At 39.5% G+C, this 18,668-nt stretch overlaps 1 protein-coding gene across 1 annotated transcript in view; it reads right to left on the bottom strand.

Annotated features, from left to right (window-relative positions):
- Window positions 1–2,577: 2,577 nt before the first annotated feature.
- LOC115214511 overlaps window positions 2,578–18,668 on the bottom strand; it is a 65,550-nt gene continuing 49,459 nt past the window's right edge. The window contains 3 exon segments of the mRNA XM_029783709.2: window positions 2,578–2,897; window positions 5,478–5,682; window positions 7,467–7,615. Of these exon segments, the coding sequence (XP_029639569.1) occupies window positions 2,646–2,897; window positions 5,478–5,682; window positions 7,467–7,615 (606 nt within the window). The 3' untranslated portion in view covers window positions 2,578–2,645.

Here is an 18,668-nt window from a genome sequence, read left to right as displayed (position 1 = left end):
TCCACCAACAAAAGCATTAAACTTTCTCAGAACAATAAGCTTTTCATGTGTACGTGTGGAAGAAATGATATTTCTGAAAGATTCAGAAATTTAAGATTTTATCCTCAGTTTCTTCACACGCAGAAAGAAGAGACGACAATTACACATTAGAATTCTCTATTTCATGCTCTATGGTTGCTCTAAATCTTGCAATAGACTGGTTTTCACAGCCAATCTAGCACCTCCATCTATTCAAATACATTTGGTTTTCTAACCCAGAATATTGTGAAGCGAGAGGAAGCTTCTATCAAAGGATCTTCAACAGTAAGCCAGGTTTCAGAAAGGGCTGCTATTCTATTTTGTGATGTTGCAGTTCTTTAACAACAAGGACAATGTAATACTCGGGATGATCTAGAAGGGTTCTTATATTCCAACAGCAAATATTAAAATTTTGATCTTTTCAATAAAATTTTGTGTTAAGCCTATTTTTGTTGAACAACTTTTTGGTCGCAATAAACCAACCAACATAAGCAGACAGGCAAGTTTTTGGGCATCTTTTCTAGCACCTTCCTAGACAGGACTGGATGAGCAGTGCTCTTGTAAACATGGCATCTCTGACTAAAGAAACTCCACTGAAGTAATTTCTGTCCAAGTAAACATGACAACAACGTTAAAACAAGTTTTCTGCCACATTTTTTATAGATTTGTGTCACTGCGCTTCCAACTGTTGTGTCTGTACATCTCGCAGCCTCCCCATCAGCACAGGTCTTTACTAGAGGCAAACTGAATCAGAGACAACAGGACATCTATCTATCAAATGTACAAAGGTAGTGCCCCAGCATGGCCTCAGCCTGTGACTGAAACCAGTAAAAGAATCAACGAATATACACATAGAACAATTATAAAGTCAGCAGTTATCAAAATACAAGTCTTGTGAAATGAATTCACAAGTTCTTGAGATTATCTCCCCTTCACTTTCAGAGCTGCCAACAATTTCTCACTAGGTTTTCGTTTGGTTCCTCAAAGAGACAAATTTCAATTCATCAGAATATTTTCACGTACATTATTTAGTACCTCGCCTCCCACTTGCATTACTTAACTATGCATTTATCAATTATGCTATATCTCCATTGCTTACAGCAATGACCTGTACATTTTCATGAGGCTATGTACTTGCCAAATGTCTTAGACTATTTCAGGTAAGAGTAACAGGAACAAATGTCTTCATGGATTACATAAAGATGTCCCTGAGTTGAAGTAAAGTGATACGTCGTCATTTTCTTCTCTCTTCATTAGCACCAGTTCTTCAGCTCCTCTCCAATCACTTCTCTTCCATTATTCAAATTGTAGTGTGATGGAGGAAAAGGACAACAGAAAGAGAAGCAACGGGAGAAAGAAATACAAGAGGCCTTACCTCGGCGAAATCAGCGGCCACTCTGTCACGAATTCAACATGTCTTATCGCTCTGTGCTCTTTGCTGGAATTGACCACACATGCTTTCGGATCTTTTTGGTTTGAACGGCAGTTTTTTCTAGCGGTGTTATATGAAATTGTCACCCATAATTATGACCCTAGTATCGATCTATTGCATTTCAATCTGTTTTAGGGTTAGGGGTGGGGGGAAGGATATCTTTTTTTCTTCACAAATGTAAATAAACCCAATCTGTTTCTTAAACGAGGGACATATTCATACGACAAAGAATGTTTTTTACCTCAATAGACGTATTTGATTGGTTGAAATTGCAGAAATTGAAGAAAAAAAAACAATAAATATCTTACAAACTATAGAATTTTCTCAATAAAGCCAAGAGAAAAAGATGTTTTATAAACACATTCTACCAGTATACGAAGTTTAAAATTTTTTAGTTACCTAGAAATTGTTAAAAACTGCCGTTCAAACCGAAAAGATCCCGTGCTTCCTGCCCACGCATGCCCCTGTCACTCTTCCGCCGGCCCCTGCAAGCCTTACTTCCGTCCACCGCATCTGCAATTCCCTCCACCAACACCACATAGCTCCATCACAGCCTATACCACCACACAAATTAACGACCAACTAATAAATCCAGCCAGTTATCCTCCATCTGTAATAACTTATAAAGTTTTCTAAAATCATAAAAAAAGAACTACATAGCAAAATATCGATGAAGAAATACAGTGGCAGAAGTAGAGTGTGTACCACCTCGGAAGGCCCCGTGAGTTTGACGCCTTTCAAGACCACAACAGCTGATCCAAAAGTGACCCATAAAAACATCGTTACGGGCAGAGCATCTCCCGGCCCCTGCCTAGCTACTGAAGAAATATTTGATCGTTTTTCCAGCAAACGTAAAAATAATTTATCTCACAGATAGTTTGATAGTCGACAGGCTTTTCAGTGTCAAATGAACACCATCTGAGGGTTATTAGTTCTTTAGACCTTTGTTCAAATAAACTGAGATCGTAACATTCGGGTCATTTTCTAAGGTTCAATTTAATTGGAGCAACCCCAGGAAGTCAAGCTTGGTAACAATTTCTGATGAAATCGTGTCACCTATATTTTCAGGGCTCTTCGCCTTCGACGTATAATTACAATGATAAAATAAACGAATAAATAAAAATCTGTTGATTTATTCATGAAATCTATTTTATTTTGAAACCTGTGTGATCTCTCATCGCTTACAGGATTTTCCTTAAGGAGTCCTGTAAATAAATTTGGCCAACTCATAAATGAAGTCGCAAAAGGCGATATAATGTACGTCGTCTCTTGAGCCCACTCGCACTTTGAACTTTTTACATATAATTTCGAGTTCTCGCTCGGTGAAATAACTTCCCAGCTCTAATTCCACAAGAACTCTACGAAATTGCGAGCGGGACAGACTGCCGATATTGTTCTTGTCGTAATCTTCCATCAGGGGGAACAACTGTAGGCGTACTTGGCGGACCTGAATGGAAGACAAAGGGAAGTAATTCTAATTCTTAAAGCTGCTTCTTTGATAAAATAATTTTAATAACGAAATAATTAAAACGGATTTCAAAAGAGACATACATTAATTGCAAATTATCATAATTTTCTTTGTCGTTAATGAGCGTTGTGTCAATATAAGAGCTTATCGTTGTTATTGGTGTTGCATAGAAGTTGTTCTCATTAAACAACTTGGAAAACGGAATAAGATACAAGCATACTTCTTAGCTAAAGGACAGAGTTAAGTATGATACAATGATTGCTATTTTAAACTAATCCTACTTCTGTTGCACATAATAAATTTTTTATTCAGTCAGAGACAAATTTCAATTCATCAGAATATTTTCACGTACATTATTTAGTACCTCACCTCCCTCTTGATTTAATTAAATATGAATTTATCAATTAACTAGCAGTATCGCCCGGCGTTGCTCAGGTTTGTTTCGACCCTTTAGAATTGGAACTTTTGAAAAGTAAAAATTTTGCATTATGTAGCTTGTTATTCTCTTTAAGTGAACATTTTTCTGGTTGAAATTCACCGAAAAATGGCAACACAGTAGTCAAAAAATCGTAAAAAATAGGGATTTTCACAGAAAAAAAAGCACCTTTTTGATGTAAATAATTTTTGGTGTTAACATGGTCCGATTTGAATTTTTTCTTCTACGGAAGAAAGAGCAAGCCTTCTTCTATCATACTCTCAATTTTGGTCAATTTGCGCCGCAGGATCTCAGAGGAGATGGTGTTAGTTGAAGGCTACCAAACCTGCCACACACAGACAACTTCAGCTTTATATATGGAGAGATTGACCACCAATCCATCAGAACACACACACAGAACAGGTTTCCACACAGTTTCCATCCACTAAATTCACTTACAAGGCATTGATTGCCAGTGACTATTGTAGAAGACACCAGCCCAAAGTGCCATACAGTGGGACTGAACCTGGAAGCATGTTGATGCAAAGCAGGCTTCTTAACCACCCAGCCATGTAATTGCCGAATACATCTCATTGTCTACTGCAGTCCCAATAAACTTCAACTCAGTTACTGCAAACTAATAAAGTCTGTCTCTGTCCTCAATGCCATAGTTTTGACTGGGCAGCTGTTCTCAGCCTACAGTACGTGCTCAGATCCACCTTGGTTACCAACACACTAACAGTGATATGATATCAAGTACCAATGTTACCTTCTTATTTCGTACTCAAGCAACCCAATCATTCGTGTTCACTGAGCAAACTGCAGAAAGTAATTTAATGGCTTTCCTGGATATATAAATAGACTAGCAGTATCGCCCGGCGTTGCTCGGGTTTGTAAGGGAAATAGCTATATAAGCATTTTTAGAGAGTTACTTCCCTTATATAATAGCAAAAAAATGCATTAAAAATGGGGAAAAATGATGGTAAATTTTTTTTTAAATTGTAGACTCATCGTAGACGCGCGCTAATACCCAGAAGGGCTCAATATGAATCACGACTATAAGATACCCGGTTTTGGTTAAACTGCACCGCAAAATGTGGGGGTAGTTAGGAATCTAAATCGTAGGAGACAGACACACAACTTCACTTTTATATATAAAGATGTCTGTAAAAGCTACACTTTCAGGAAATTATCAACTTAACTAAGGAACCATCAGTTAAAGTACAACTGAATAATTTACAAGGTGCATTCCATAGACTTTGAGATTTTTTTTTTTCAGGGGAGACAGCTACAACTGTCCTAAATCATTGTAATTTTAGTATATCATTACATCTAATAAGCTGACCTGCCAACCTTTGTTATTCCAGATTGAAGGAGGAGATGGCTGTAACAGCACTTTGGACACACTTTAATAAACACAGCTTGTCACAGATGATTAGTTTGAAGAATGCAGTTGAGATGAAAAGACAATTTTAAAACTCACTAGCCAATTAAATTTTGCATTAAACTGGGACAAAAATGCTACAAAAATTTATGAAATGCTCCATACTGCTTATGGATTAACTTGCCTGGCCCCAGCTTCTGTTTTTCACTGAAGAACTGAATAAGATACAAGCATACCTCTTAGCTAAAGGGCATAGTCAGGCAGGGCAAGCTCATGGTGATCCCTTTATTCAACAGCAAGGATATCATCTACAACTACTGGGTTCCCTCTGGTTAGACAGTCAACAAGGACTGCTTTGGGGAGGTTCTGAGGGAGTTTGGGAAGAGGTTTTGTTGTAAAAGACAGAGCATTTGTACCAGGACACTTCACCCATCAACAATTCCATCCTAACAACCAATTATTTGACAGGGATGGCCATCAGGACTGTCCATCATGCTCCTCACAGTCCAGACTTTGCGCCCTGTGACTTTTGATTGTTCCCTAAGTAAGAGAAAATGGAGGCTGTCAGAAGGGTCCTGGACTCCTTCACTTTGGAGGACTTCCATGGGGTCTTCAAGAAGGGGCTAAAGTGCGACAACAAGTCAGAGAATCATCCTACTTCAAAGGAGACGAGAGTTTCGTACTTCTTTGAGATAAATAAATGTCTCTCCTGATAAAGTCTGAAACCTTCAAGGATGCACCTTGTCCATTTGATTCTTACCTTTTCAGCTATCCTTGTCATTGCTTTCATGAATTCTGATTCTTCCTCTTCCTTCAGGATATTAGTTTCCCATTCCTGCTTTGGCCGATATTGCTCAACTTCTTTCAACGGGCTTTTATCAAGGTTGGCAGTAGTGAAAACAGACTCAATTTCATCACAAAATTTCCTGTAGTCTACGGACCCAGGATTGCTTGGCGATTCGAACCTATTTAAGTAAAGATAATCACAGTTGCTTAAAGAAAATAACGTTTCAAAAACGTTCAAAGAATCAGACATAAGTTTATTGCCCTTTTCTAAGCTTTCTAACTTTTTTTTTAAATCTCCATCTATAAATGAAGAACAATTCTTCACTGTAAGCAGCAGCATCACTGGAAAATTGACTTGCTGCCCAGAATTCAACTTTTAGTGGAACCTAAACCTCTCCTTTTTTCAAGGGGTTAGGATCAAATTAACTAAATTGCTCTTGATATTTTATATGAAGTGTTCAGTGGTGGTACTTATTATGCTGAGGGTTGGGTAACCCAACATTTCAAGTTATTGAACTAACAAGGGAACCTCTACGTGATTACTTGGTTGGTTAGAAATAGCAACTGAATCTCCCTCAAACCACATCCTACCATCTTAAAAGGAAGGATATATTGGATAATGTTGTCTGGGATACCCTATTACAAGGAAAAAAAGAGATTGGCTGATCCTGGCTGTGTGGTAAGAAGTTTGCTTCCCAACCACACAGTTTTGGGTTCAGTCCCACTGCTCATCGCCTTGGGCAAGTGTCTTCTACTATAGCCTCGGGCCAACCAAAACCTTATGAATGAATTTGGTAGTCAGAGCCGAAAGAAACCTGTCATATACATGTGTGTGTGTGTGTGTTTACATCCCCATGACTTAGCATTTCAGTAAAAGGAACTGATAGAATAAGTACCAGGCTTAAAATAAAAGTAAACACTAGGGTCAATCCATTTGACTAAAATTCTTCAAGGCAATGCCCCAGAATGGCCACAATCAAATGATTGAAACAAGTAAAAAAATAAAAGATATCAAAAGTATTTTTCTCATCACCATCGACCTGTGGATATCATTGCTTCAAGTCTTCAGGGCTCTGAGGGTCAGTTACCCATTTTCCATGGCTTATAAGTGACCAAAACATTCCCACCTCAACTGGTGTCCGTCATTTTTGTCTGCTGAGCAGACTAGAGCAGTATAAAATGAAGTACCACCTCATTCAAGAATTGAAACCACAATTGCATGTTTGTAAGTACAACACCCTAACCACTAGGACATTCTCCTTCAACAAAAACTATTTTGAAGCCTTTTAAGTTGTTAGTTGTCGGAGCACTGCATCCTTCAAAACTTCCATGCTTTCTGAGATTCGCCAACACTACACCTGATTTTCTCCCCTCCATACACACACAAGCATGTATCTGACTCATACATTGTTCGCTTTCCAGACATTTTTACATTACTGCATGTACTTTATATGCACTTTCTGACAAGTTGTAGTGCACCTGAGCACTGTATACAATAATTTCATTATTATTATTATTAAAACATAATAAAGTTGGAGTTTTGTATATCACAATACTTATGAAATTCTTCTCATATATAGGTTTCATTGTGCTTACCATTCTTTACTATGGAGGCTCTCTCTCAAATAATAATATAGATTTGTTTTGGATAAAGTCCAATGCAATCATATTCTTGACACTTACCAATTCTTTAGAGATAAAAGGTCAATTCAACTCAGGCCAGATTTAAATTTTAATCTTTTGAAATATTTTACCTTATGCTAAACCTTTGCTTTATGCTAATCCATTGGTCTCATCTTAATCCGTTGCCTTATACAAATTCTTTGTCTTAAGCTAATATTTTGCCTTACGCAAGTGTTATGCTAATACCCTGCCATATATAAAGACTAATGGTTGCATCGAAATTAACTTAACGAGACAGTTGGTAAAATGGTTAATTTGTGAGAAAATGTTAATTAAACACCTGGATTCCAAGAGAGTTATTTCTGACCCATTGAGATTCAAAGGACTCAATCCAAGTGCACGCTGAAAATTACTCTTTATAATACGTCCAGAGTTGAGTTTGTCATAATCCTTCATATAATCAATCAACCGGAACCGCTCTTTGAACACCTTGAAATAGATAAATCAATAACTAAAAATAGATAATTTTTTGACATTATTATATGGGATACAAGTTTTTAAGAACAACAAAAGCTAGGAAACAACAATGGTAGCTGGGGAGACTTACATCTCACAAATAAGTAATTATACAACATTCATTAAATGCTGTTTGTCTCTCAGTATCATTTCTGTTGTCAATTATGGATGGAAGCACTCCGTCGGTTACGACGACGAGGGTTCCGGTTGATCCAAATCAACGGAACAGCCTGCTCATGAAATTAACGTGTAAGTGGCTGAGCACTCCACAGACACGTGTACCCTTAACGTAGTTCTCGGGGATATTCAGCGTGACACAGAAAGTGACAAGGCCGGCCCTTTGAAATGCAGGTACAACAGAAACAGGAAGTAAGAGTGAGAGAAAGTTGTGGTGAAAGAGTACAGCAGGGATCACCACCATCCCTGCCGGAGCCTCGTGGAGCTTTAGGTGTTTTCGCTCAATAAACACTCACAACGCCCGGTCTGGGAATCGAAACCGCGATCCTACGACCGCGAGTCCGCTGCCCTAACCACTGGGCCATTGCGCCTCCACAAGTTGTCAATTATACATATTAAATAAACACAAATTTTAGTTAAAAAAATAGTTATGTTTTAAACTTGATCTGCAAGTGGACAATTTATACAAGGGAGATAACACTGGGTAACGAAGAAAGATTTCTTGCCTGTTTCCCAGACAAATGGTTCTGTACTAAAAACTAAATCGAGTTCGCTGATTCCGAATCTGAACACAGAATTGCTGTAACGTGTCAGGATTTTGAGTTATGTGCATAATTATATATTAATACTATATTAGAATCAGGAATAGTTAAGTTCAAGGTAAGTAATTATTATATTAGTACTGTATATGGTAAATTTATGTTCAAGGCAAATAGTATTGTAATATAATGGTACATAGTATGTTTATGTTAAGGGAATGCTCACTTTATTTTTTTATCTGCTCAGCTCAGAAATGTTTGAGACACTTGCTCTTGCACTTATGCGCCGTGCTGGTCTCCCGTTGCAGGAACCAGCAGTAGTCACCCATCATGTATGGATTGAACCGGACTTGATACCTCGTTTCCATCTCAGATATGTCCTGGTGGAACCTTTCACCATGCCCATCACTAAAGGGACCAAGATTCATTGGAAGAAAAATCAAGATGAGAATGCAAGAAGTGCATTTTAAGGGACATTCGATATCCCATTCTTTCATACGCTGTTAGCATGTTGTTTATTAAATCAGCCTAGTTTCCAGCTCTATGATTTCCAAGATCTTTACAGCTAACACGAATGAATCCCATGCCGTCTGCTCAACTGGATTCAGTTTACCTCTGAATTTGCTATCAGATATTAATTCTCTAATCTCGGGTCCAATGAAAATGCCAGCTTTCAGTTTCGCTTCGCTTTTCTCTGCACCAAATTATAATTTTAGGTACTGGAAGCCACAACCATCGTGTGTCATTGTTTTTACGAAGTTTTCCACAAGGCCAAGTTTGCTGTGAAGGGGCGACAGAAAGATCTCTTATGGGTCTGCCAGTGGCATATGCTGCACCTTGTACCAACCAACTTTGCACTCATTTTTCTTTTTTTAGGCTACTTTTAGAGTGTAATGATTGCTGTCGTCACAGCTGTTCCAAACACACAAGAAGCACATATTTTTGTTATATCCCAGCTGCAGTCCAAGAAGGAGGGAAATCACCTGTAAATCACCACAAATATTCCACCTGTGAACAGAGTAATTGACTCCTTTCAGAAAGACTTCCATCAATTCATAAGTTTCTTCCATACCTGTTTCTTTACTACCCACAAGGGGCTACACACAGAGAGGATAAACAAGGACAGGACAGGCAAATGGATTAAGTCGATTATATCGACCCCAGTGCATAACTGGTACTTATTTAATCTACCCCGAATGGATGAAAGGCAAAGTCGACCTCGGCGGAATTTGAACTCAGAACGTAACGGCAGATGAAATACGGCTACGCATTTCGCTCGGCGTGCTAACGTTTCTGCCAGCTCACCGCCTTCCATACTGACAACATGACCCACAGTAACGGAAGGTTTCTTTCATTACCATTATGTGGCAACACAGTTTTGAAGCTAATCTTACACGAGTCTAGAAACGATCTCCATTCGTTAGCCACATGCACACGTCCTAGTTTTTGCATAAGTGCATTAACATCAGTACAGAAACAAGCATTATTTTCTTGCTTGAAAAAGACAGATAAGCCTGTATGGTGAGAACAGAAAATGGAAATTATCATTCCTTGGTGTAGAAGATTCTGTTGTAGTTTGGATCCCAAAACGTCTACCCTCTCCTTTGACAATGCTAAGTCTCTCACTAAATCATCCAAATCTTCTTTGTTAAACTAGCCAGGCTCATTTTTCTTAAAATCACCTATGTACTCTTCGTCAATAGGAGACTGAAGGGGTTCATCATGTGACGTGTCAAGATTTTCAAGTGAAGCATATGAGAGGGGAACTGGGACAGGGTTCTCGAAGTCATGTGGGGCTGGTTTTAGAGCCGACTTACAATCTGCTTACACAATTTTTGCTTTGGTCTTTTTTCAGAAACCACTCATGCAAAAGTAACAATTAGAGACATGATTGGCTGGCTCATGCCATATCAATGATAAATCAAAAGACTTTCCCTTCTGTTTTCCATTCAGCCACTGTGTAAGCCCCGAGCAACACACGGTGCAGCATATATGAAATACCCACCTCTTGTCTCGGTCCCCAACTTTACACCCGAAATAATATTTATAGGCAGTTTTTAATTTGGTGGCAATGTTCTTCCGCTGGTCACACGGAGCAAACTTTCCACAGACATAGCAAAAGTTGTCTGGGGGGATTCACACAGTCTCTCCTATTCATGGTCTAACACTATGAACACAGTTAAAACAGTAATCACGCAGAGCAAGAGATACACATGCCACACGTGACGGCAGCACAAGCGACACTGAGAGTTACCAAGAACAAACTGACGTATTTGGCGCTTGCACACAATACGTCAGCGCCATCTATTGCCAAACTAAATAACGAACTTTCTCATCGTTTGTTTTATTGCTGTTTTTCTTTAACTTTGAATTAAGTCCGCTTTCATTTTAGCAAATTTTATAATACGGCCTATATCTAGCTGAAAGTATAGTTATAATCTTGTGCATGTGCATAACACAAAATCCTGACATGCTAGAACAATTCTGAGTGCAGATTTGGAATCAGCATCCTTGATTTAGTCTAAAACACATGCTTTTACCCCAACAGCAAAATCTTTATTGTCCAGTGTAATCATTCTTTCATATTGTGAAGTTTAAATTTGAACTTGACAAACAAGGACAAAAGATGCAAGTCCTGTTATATATCTGGAGTTTATATGAAATATAATGACTACATAATTAAAACTACAACATTGTACTGAATATGCTAGGTTATCAAAATGTAACCTAGAAGAAGTTTAAATAAAATGTAGGTTTCCAATAGAGGAAATAGTAAACCTGTCTGAGGATAGGTTCTAGAATTTGGGGTAACAGTGACCATTGCAGAAACTTAAAAACAAAATCGATTTTACTGAAATGTTTGGTCATCTGCATTAAATAAATAGCAATAATAAATCTCTGAACGAGATGTAAACAGTAACTGCACGACAATGTAAGGTACACTAGCCATCTCAATATGGCTAACCACTAAGGGTGGGTGTTACTGTAGCTTTTAGCCCCAGGAGATCATCATCTCCAGCTGGCTTTAGGCACACTTTCTGTGCCCTTATGGTATTTGCAAAGGGAGGTCATCCCTCTCTCGTCAACCTAAGCGATACTCACGGACTGCAGTTTCTAGGGTTTTTGCCTGTCTTCAGTGTACGGCAATCACCGGTTTTCAATGAAGGGAGACTGTTTGCAAATCCTTATTTATGGTTTTTCCAGTAACTTTTCGTCACTGATTTCGAAAAACTGTCTGCAAGCAATAATAAATCTCTGAACGAGATGTAAACAGTAACTGCACGACAGTGTAAGGTACACTAGCCATCTCAATATGGCTAACCACTAAGGGTGGGTGTTACTGTAGCTTGTAGCCCCTTTGCAAATACCATAAGGGCCTCCCTTTGCAAATACCATAAGGGCACAGAAAGTGTGCCTAAAGCCAGCTGGAGATGATGATCTCCTGGGGCTACAAGCTACAGTAACACCCACCCTTAGTGGTGAGCCATGTTGAGATGGCTAGTATACCTTACATTAGATAAATAGATTTACAGAAACCTATGAGAGAGCTTCTATGTGGACATCATTATACATTATTTACATTATTTTTAGAGGCTTTTAACTCATCTCATGAGGACAGCTACAATGGTGTCCTCTATTGAAAGTTAAATGCGAATAAAGGAAAGAACATTATTTATGTTATTTATAATTGATGGATATTTGTCCTCATCATGTTTGTTGTTAACATGTTTCGGCTGATATAAGTCCAGCCCTCATCATTTCGAACCTGGGTTCTCCTTCCTAAGGTATTTTTCAATGTTATTATTATTATTATTATTATTATCCCAGACCGGGCGTTGTGAGTGTTTATTGAGCGAAAACACCTAAAAGCTCCACGAGGCTCCGGCAGGGGATGGTAGTGATCCCTGCTGTACTCTTTCACCACAACTTTCTCTCACTCTTACTTCCTGTTTCTGTTGTACCTGTATTTCAAGGGGCCGGCCTTGTCACTCTCTGTGTCACGCTGAATATCCCCGAGAACTACGTTAAGGGTGCACGTGTCTGTGGAGTGCTCAGCCACTTACACGTTAATTTCACGAGCAGGCTGTTCCGTTGATTCGGATCAACTGGAACCCTCGTCGTCGTAACCAACGGAGTGCTTCCATATATATTATTATTATTCAGGTCACTGCCTGGAATCGAACTCAGAATCTTGGGGTTAGTAGCCTGCGCTCTTAACCACTACGCCATATGCCCAAGAGACCAAGAGCAAGGCCAAGCTTTGGCCATGAACTGGAGGGTCAACCTTAGGAATGAGCAAGTGTCTCCATTGTGCTGCATCTGCAATAGGGTGGATGAAACCATTGTCCATATCATGAACAAATGCCCTAGACTTGGTTAAGAGCGCAGGCTACTAACCCCAAGATTCCAAGTTCGATTCCAGGCAGTGACCTGAATAATAATAATAATAATAATAATAATAATAATAACAATAAAGCCAGACACAGTCATAATTAAGAAAGAAAACAAAGCCGGACATAGTCTTAATTGAGAAAGAAAACAAACTATGCTGGATCATAAGATATAGCATGCCCAGCTGACAACAAGGTATGCGATAAGGAAGAGAGAAAAGTTGAGAGATATGACAGGTTAGCTTGGGAAGTTAAGCAGTTGTGGTCGATGCAAAAGGTAGCAGTAGTACCAATAATTGTTGGAACCCTGAGAACAGTGAGTTAAAATCTCGAGAAGTATGTGGAACAAATAGGGGCTGCAATTAGGGTGGAGCACTTGCAGAAAACAGCACTGCTTGGAACCGCTCGAATACTCTGGAAGGTGCTCGAAAAATAAGAGGTGTTACCTTAGTTCACTGGTAGTGAACAGCTGACACTGTGTTGCATCTCCAGCGTTAGAAGCTGCGCAAAGGCAATAATAATAATAATAACATCGAAAAATACCTTAGGAATGAGAACCCAGGTTCGAAATTTCCCCAAGACACCTTTTGAAAGCTGGAGGGTATATCAGCCGAAACATGTTAACAGCAAACAAAATGAGGACAAATATCTGTCAAATGTAAATAATGTAAATAATTCCTCATCTCTTAAATATAGAACTGTGGACATCATAATCTACTTTTTATAAAATAAAAGAGAAGCATGATATAATCATAAATATTTTTTATAATTTTGGTACAAGGCCAGCAACTTGAGGGGAGGGGAATGGCCGATTACATCGAGCCCCCCACCCCCACCCCCATGCTTAACTGGTACTCATTTCATTGACCCTAAATAGATGAAAGGCAAAACTGACCTCAGCAGAATTTGAACTCAGAACATAGAGATGGACAATATGCTGCTGCTAAGCATTTTGTCCAGCATCATTCTACCAGCTCGCTGCCTTAATAATAATATAATAATAATAATAATAATAATAATAATAATAATAAATAAAAAGGACATGAAGAATTTCACAAGAAGAGACTACTCAATCAATTCCATTTGGCAACAACAGAAGTTGCTGGAAAAAATAAGTGGGATTGGCTGACGAAAGGAACCCTAAAAAAAGGGACCAAAAGCAAGACCAGGCTTTGGCCACAAACTGGAGGGTCAACCTTAGGAATGAGCAAGTGTCTCCTTTGTGCTGCATCTGCAATAGGGTGGATGAAACCATCGTCCATATCACAAATGAATGCCCCACACTTGCCCCAAACCCGCCACAAGTTGTGATGGCATGATCAGATAGTGAAAGCGCTACATTGGAAACTGTGCAGAAAGTGAGGGCAAGACGTGGTCTGAGCACAAACTGCAGAGAGAGGCAGAGTCAGAGACTAGCAAAAGCCTCTGGGATTTCCTAATCTGAACAGATCAGGTGCTAGAGCATAACAGACTGGACCTAGTGGTGGTGGACAAGGTGCACCACATGTGTTATATAGTTGATATTGCATGCCCCTTTGATCCACGAATAGCCAAGAAGGAAGGGAAAAAGATAAATACAACTCTCTTAACTATGAAATAGCCCAGCAATGGAAAATGAAGGAGGTGAAGATAGTGGCAATTATTGTTCGGTCCTTGGGAACAGTATCAGAAGGCATCATCATCATCATTTAATGTCCGTGTTCCATGCTAGTATGAGTGGGATGGTACCACAAGAGCTGGTCAGGCTGAAGACTGCCTCGAACTTCTGTGATTATTTGATAATAATGATAACAATAATAATAATGATAATACCAGACCTGTATATGCTATATAGCTGATGTTGCATGCCCCTTTGACCCAGGAATAGTCAAGAAGGAAGGTGAAAAGATAGATGGATACAACCGTCTTAAGTATGAAATAGCCCAGCTATGGAAAATGAAGATGGTGGCAATTATTGTTAGGCCCTTGGGGACAGTATCAGAAGGCATCAAGAGGAATATAAAGGAAATTGGAATAGAGTGCCCAGTAGAACTGTTACAAAAGGTTTGCCTCCTTGGCACGGCCAGAATAATGGAGGTATTTCATAGCTGAAAAGAATGGATAGGATTGTACTTTTGGCTGCAGGTAGTAAGCCAGCTATGCATGCAAGACTCCAGGAGTTACAACAAAACCTGTGATAAAAAGAAGTAATAATAATAAAATAATAATAATAATAATAATAATAATAATAATAATAATAATAATAATCCTTTCACCTAAAAGGTACAAGGCCTTAAATTTTTGGCTGGAAGGAACTAGTTGATTATATTGACCCCAGTGTTTCACTGGTACTTAATTTATTGACCCCAAAAGGATGAAAGGCAAAGTCGACCTCAGCAGAATTTGATTCAGAACATAAAGGGGAGGAAAAGCATGCTAATGATTCTTTTCTACTCAAGACACAAGGCCTGAAATTTTGGGGGAGGAGGCCAGTCAATTAGGTCAACCCAGTATGCAACTGGTACTTAATTTATTGACTTTGAAAGAATGAAAGACGAAGTTGATCTCAGCGGAATTTCAACTCAGAACATGAAGACATGAAATACCTATTTCTTTACTACCAACAAGGGGCTAAACACAGAGGGGACAAACAAGGACAGACAAAGGGATTGAGTCGATTATATCGACCCCAGTGCGTAACTGGTACTTATTTAATCGACCCCGAAAGGATGAAATGCAAAGTCGACCTCGGTTTGAATAATTCACCTCCGGAAACATGGGTGCTTCGTTCAACATCCTTAAGCAACCTTTATTCAGGGACCTTTTGTGCAGGATTGGATACTCAACCTGAAGAAAATTCTAACTGGGCCCTAATTGCAAGGTCATGTGCTGTTTATCTTGATATGAGATCTCCATGTCGCGCACATATAGTTGTGATGCACATGCCTGGTGTACCCTTATCAGACGGGTAGTTATGATGGGTATACTGGGCTTCGTATATTTTACCCCAGTGTCACTTTGATGGCATGCACTGCTCTCTCACTCAATAATAATAATAATAATAATAATAATAATAATAATAATAATAATAATGCTGATAATAATGATCATGATGATGGTTGTGATGACCATCATAATGATGGTAGTGGGGAAGCACTCCGTCGGTTACGACGATGAGGGTTCCGGTTGATCCGAATCAACGGAACAGCCTGCTTGTGAAATTAACGTGTAAGTGGCTGAGCACTCCACAGACACGTGTACCCTTAACGTAGTTCTCGGGGATATTCAGCGTGACACAGAGAGTGACAAGGCCGGCCCCTTGAAATACAGGTACAACAGAAACAGGAAGTAAGAGTGAGAGAAAGTTGTGGTGAAAGAGTACAGCAGGGATCACCACCATCCCCTGCCGGAGCCTCGTGGAGCTTTTAGGTGTTTTCGCTCAATAAACACTCACAACGCCCGGTCTGGGAATCGAAACTGCGATCCTACGACCGCGAGTCCGCTGCCCTAACCACTGGGCCATTGCGCCTCTACTGATGGTAGTGGCTGGTGGTGATAAGACACGGCTGCTGCTGCTGATGATGGTGGTGATGATGATGATGGTGATGATGGTGATGACCCACTGCATTAAAAATTGCTGACAGCAAACTGATATTTATATATTTGCCCAAGGGTAAAATCTTATCTCGGTTTCTAGATTTCATTATGGAAATTAACACGAAACAATGCAAATATATGTTTTTCTGCATGTGTGTTCCTGAACAAGTGGGCCACATGCACACACACACACACACACACACACACAGACACAGACACACACACACACACACATGCATACTCACACACAGACACACACATGCATACTCACACAACACACACACACACATGCATACTCACACACACACACACCACACATGCATACTCACACACAGACACACACATGCATACTCACACACACACACACACACACATGCATACTCACACACACACACACACATGCATACTCACACCACACACACACATGCATACTCACACACACACACACACATGCATACTCACACACACACACACATGCATACTCACACACACACACACACACACACACACATACACACAGACTCATTGATAAAGTACAACATCATCTGCAACAACTCATACACTGTGAAACTCAGCCAAACCCTCGAGCACACATACAGACATACACCTACACACACACACACACACACACACACACACAAAGGTATAACCACTATAATACTGTCACTTACACACACACACACACACACACTTATGATACGCACATACACAAAAACTCACATCCTTATGACACACACACACACATCTCTTTAACGTTCGTGTCCTCATCTCATCTACTCCTATGCATGTAAAAAGCATACAAGCATGACGTCTACGATAAAATATTGATGATGTCTATCTGAATTATTAAATGTTTAATCGGAAAAAAAAAAAATAAAGAATAAAACGAAAAACCCACAAAATCAAATTCACAAGTTTAGCTTGATTTGGCACAACGAATGATAAACATATTGATTTTGTTTTTAATATTTGTACATCATGAGGGGGCAAGCTGGCAGGGTCGTTAGTGCGCCAGGCGAAATGCTTAGCGGTATTTCGTCTACCGTTACGTTCTGAGTTCAAATTCCACTGAGGTCGACTTTGCCTTTCATCCTTTCGGGGTCGATAAATTAAGTACCAGTTACGCACTGGCGTCGATGTAATCGACTTAATACCTATGTCTGTCCTTCTTTGTCCCCTCTGTGTTTTGCCCCTTGTGGGTAATAAAGAAATAGGTATTTCATCTACCGTTACGTTCTGAGTTCAAATTCCACCGAGGTCAACTTTGCCTTTCATCCTTTCGGGATCGATTAAATAAGTACCAGTTACGCACTGGGGTCGATGTAATTGATTCAATCCCTTTGTCTGTCCTCGTTTGTCCCCTCTATGTTTAGCCCCCTGTGGGAAATAAAGAAATAAATATTTGTACATCATGAGGTGGCAAGCTGGCTGGGTCGTTAGCATGCCAGAGGAAATGGTTATTGGCATTTTGTATGTCTTTATGTTCTGAGTTCAAATTCCGCTGAGGTCAACTTTGCCTTTTAGTCCTTTTGGGGTTGATGAAACAAGTACCAGTTGAATACTGGGGGTTGATGTAAATGACTTAACTTCTGCCCCAAACCTGCTGGCCTTGTGCTAAAATTCAAAGCCATTATTTGTACATCATTCGACAGTGATTTGGCAGAATAGTTTACCATTCCAGACGAAATGCTTAGCAACAGTTCTTCAGACTTTAAGTTCTGAGTTCAAATGTTGTTGGGTTCGACTTTGCCCTTTAATCCTTTTGGGGTCTTTGCCTATTAATCTTTTGATGGGTGGGTTGGGGTCAATGAAATAAGTACCAGTTTTGTGCTGGGGTTCATCTAATTGACTTCTGCATTTTTAGTGGTCCTAACACACTGCTTGGTTTAACATAGAAACCAAAAGCAAAAAAAATGGTTGAGAACCAGCAGTTTAATGTCTTTCATGCTTGCTTGGGTCAAGCAGAACTTATGGCGGCAGATTTTCCACAGCCAGATGCTTCTACACACACACACACACACACACACACATGCACACACACACACACACACACACACACACACACACACACACACAACACACACACACACACACACACGTTCACCTTTTATTTTTTGTTTCAGTTGGACTTTGGCCAGGCTGGAGCATCACCTTGAGGTGTCTCAGTCAAATGAATCAAACCACAGCCTATTTCTTTTAAACCTCATATTTGTGTTCTATTGGTTTCTTTTTGCCAAACTGCTAAGTTATGGAGATATAAACAAACCAACACCAGTTAGCAAGTAGTGGTGAGGGACAAACGCAAAGATATACACACACATACATACATACATACATACATAC

Source organism: Octopus sinensis, linkage group LG7 (assembly GCF_006345805.1).
Source record: "Octopus sinensis linkage group LG7, ASM634580v1, whole genome shotgun sequence".
NCBI classification, from domain to species: domain Eukaryota; kingdom Metazoa; phylum Mollusca; class Cephalopoda; order Octopoda; family Octopodidae; genus Octopus; species Octopus sinensis.
This window is presented reverse-complemented; position numbering and strand designations above follow the sequence as displayed.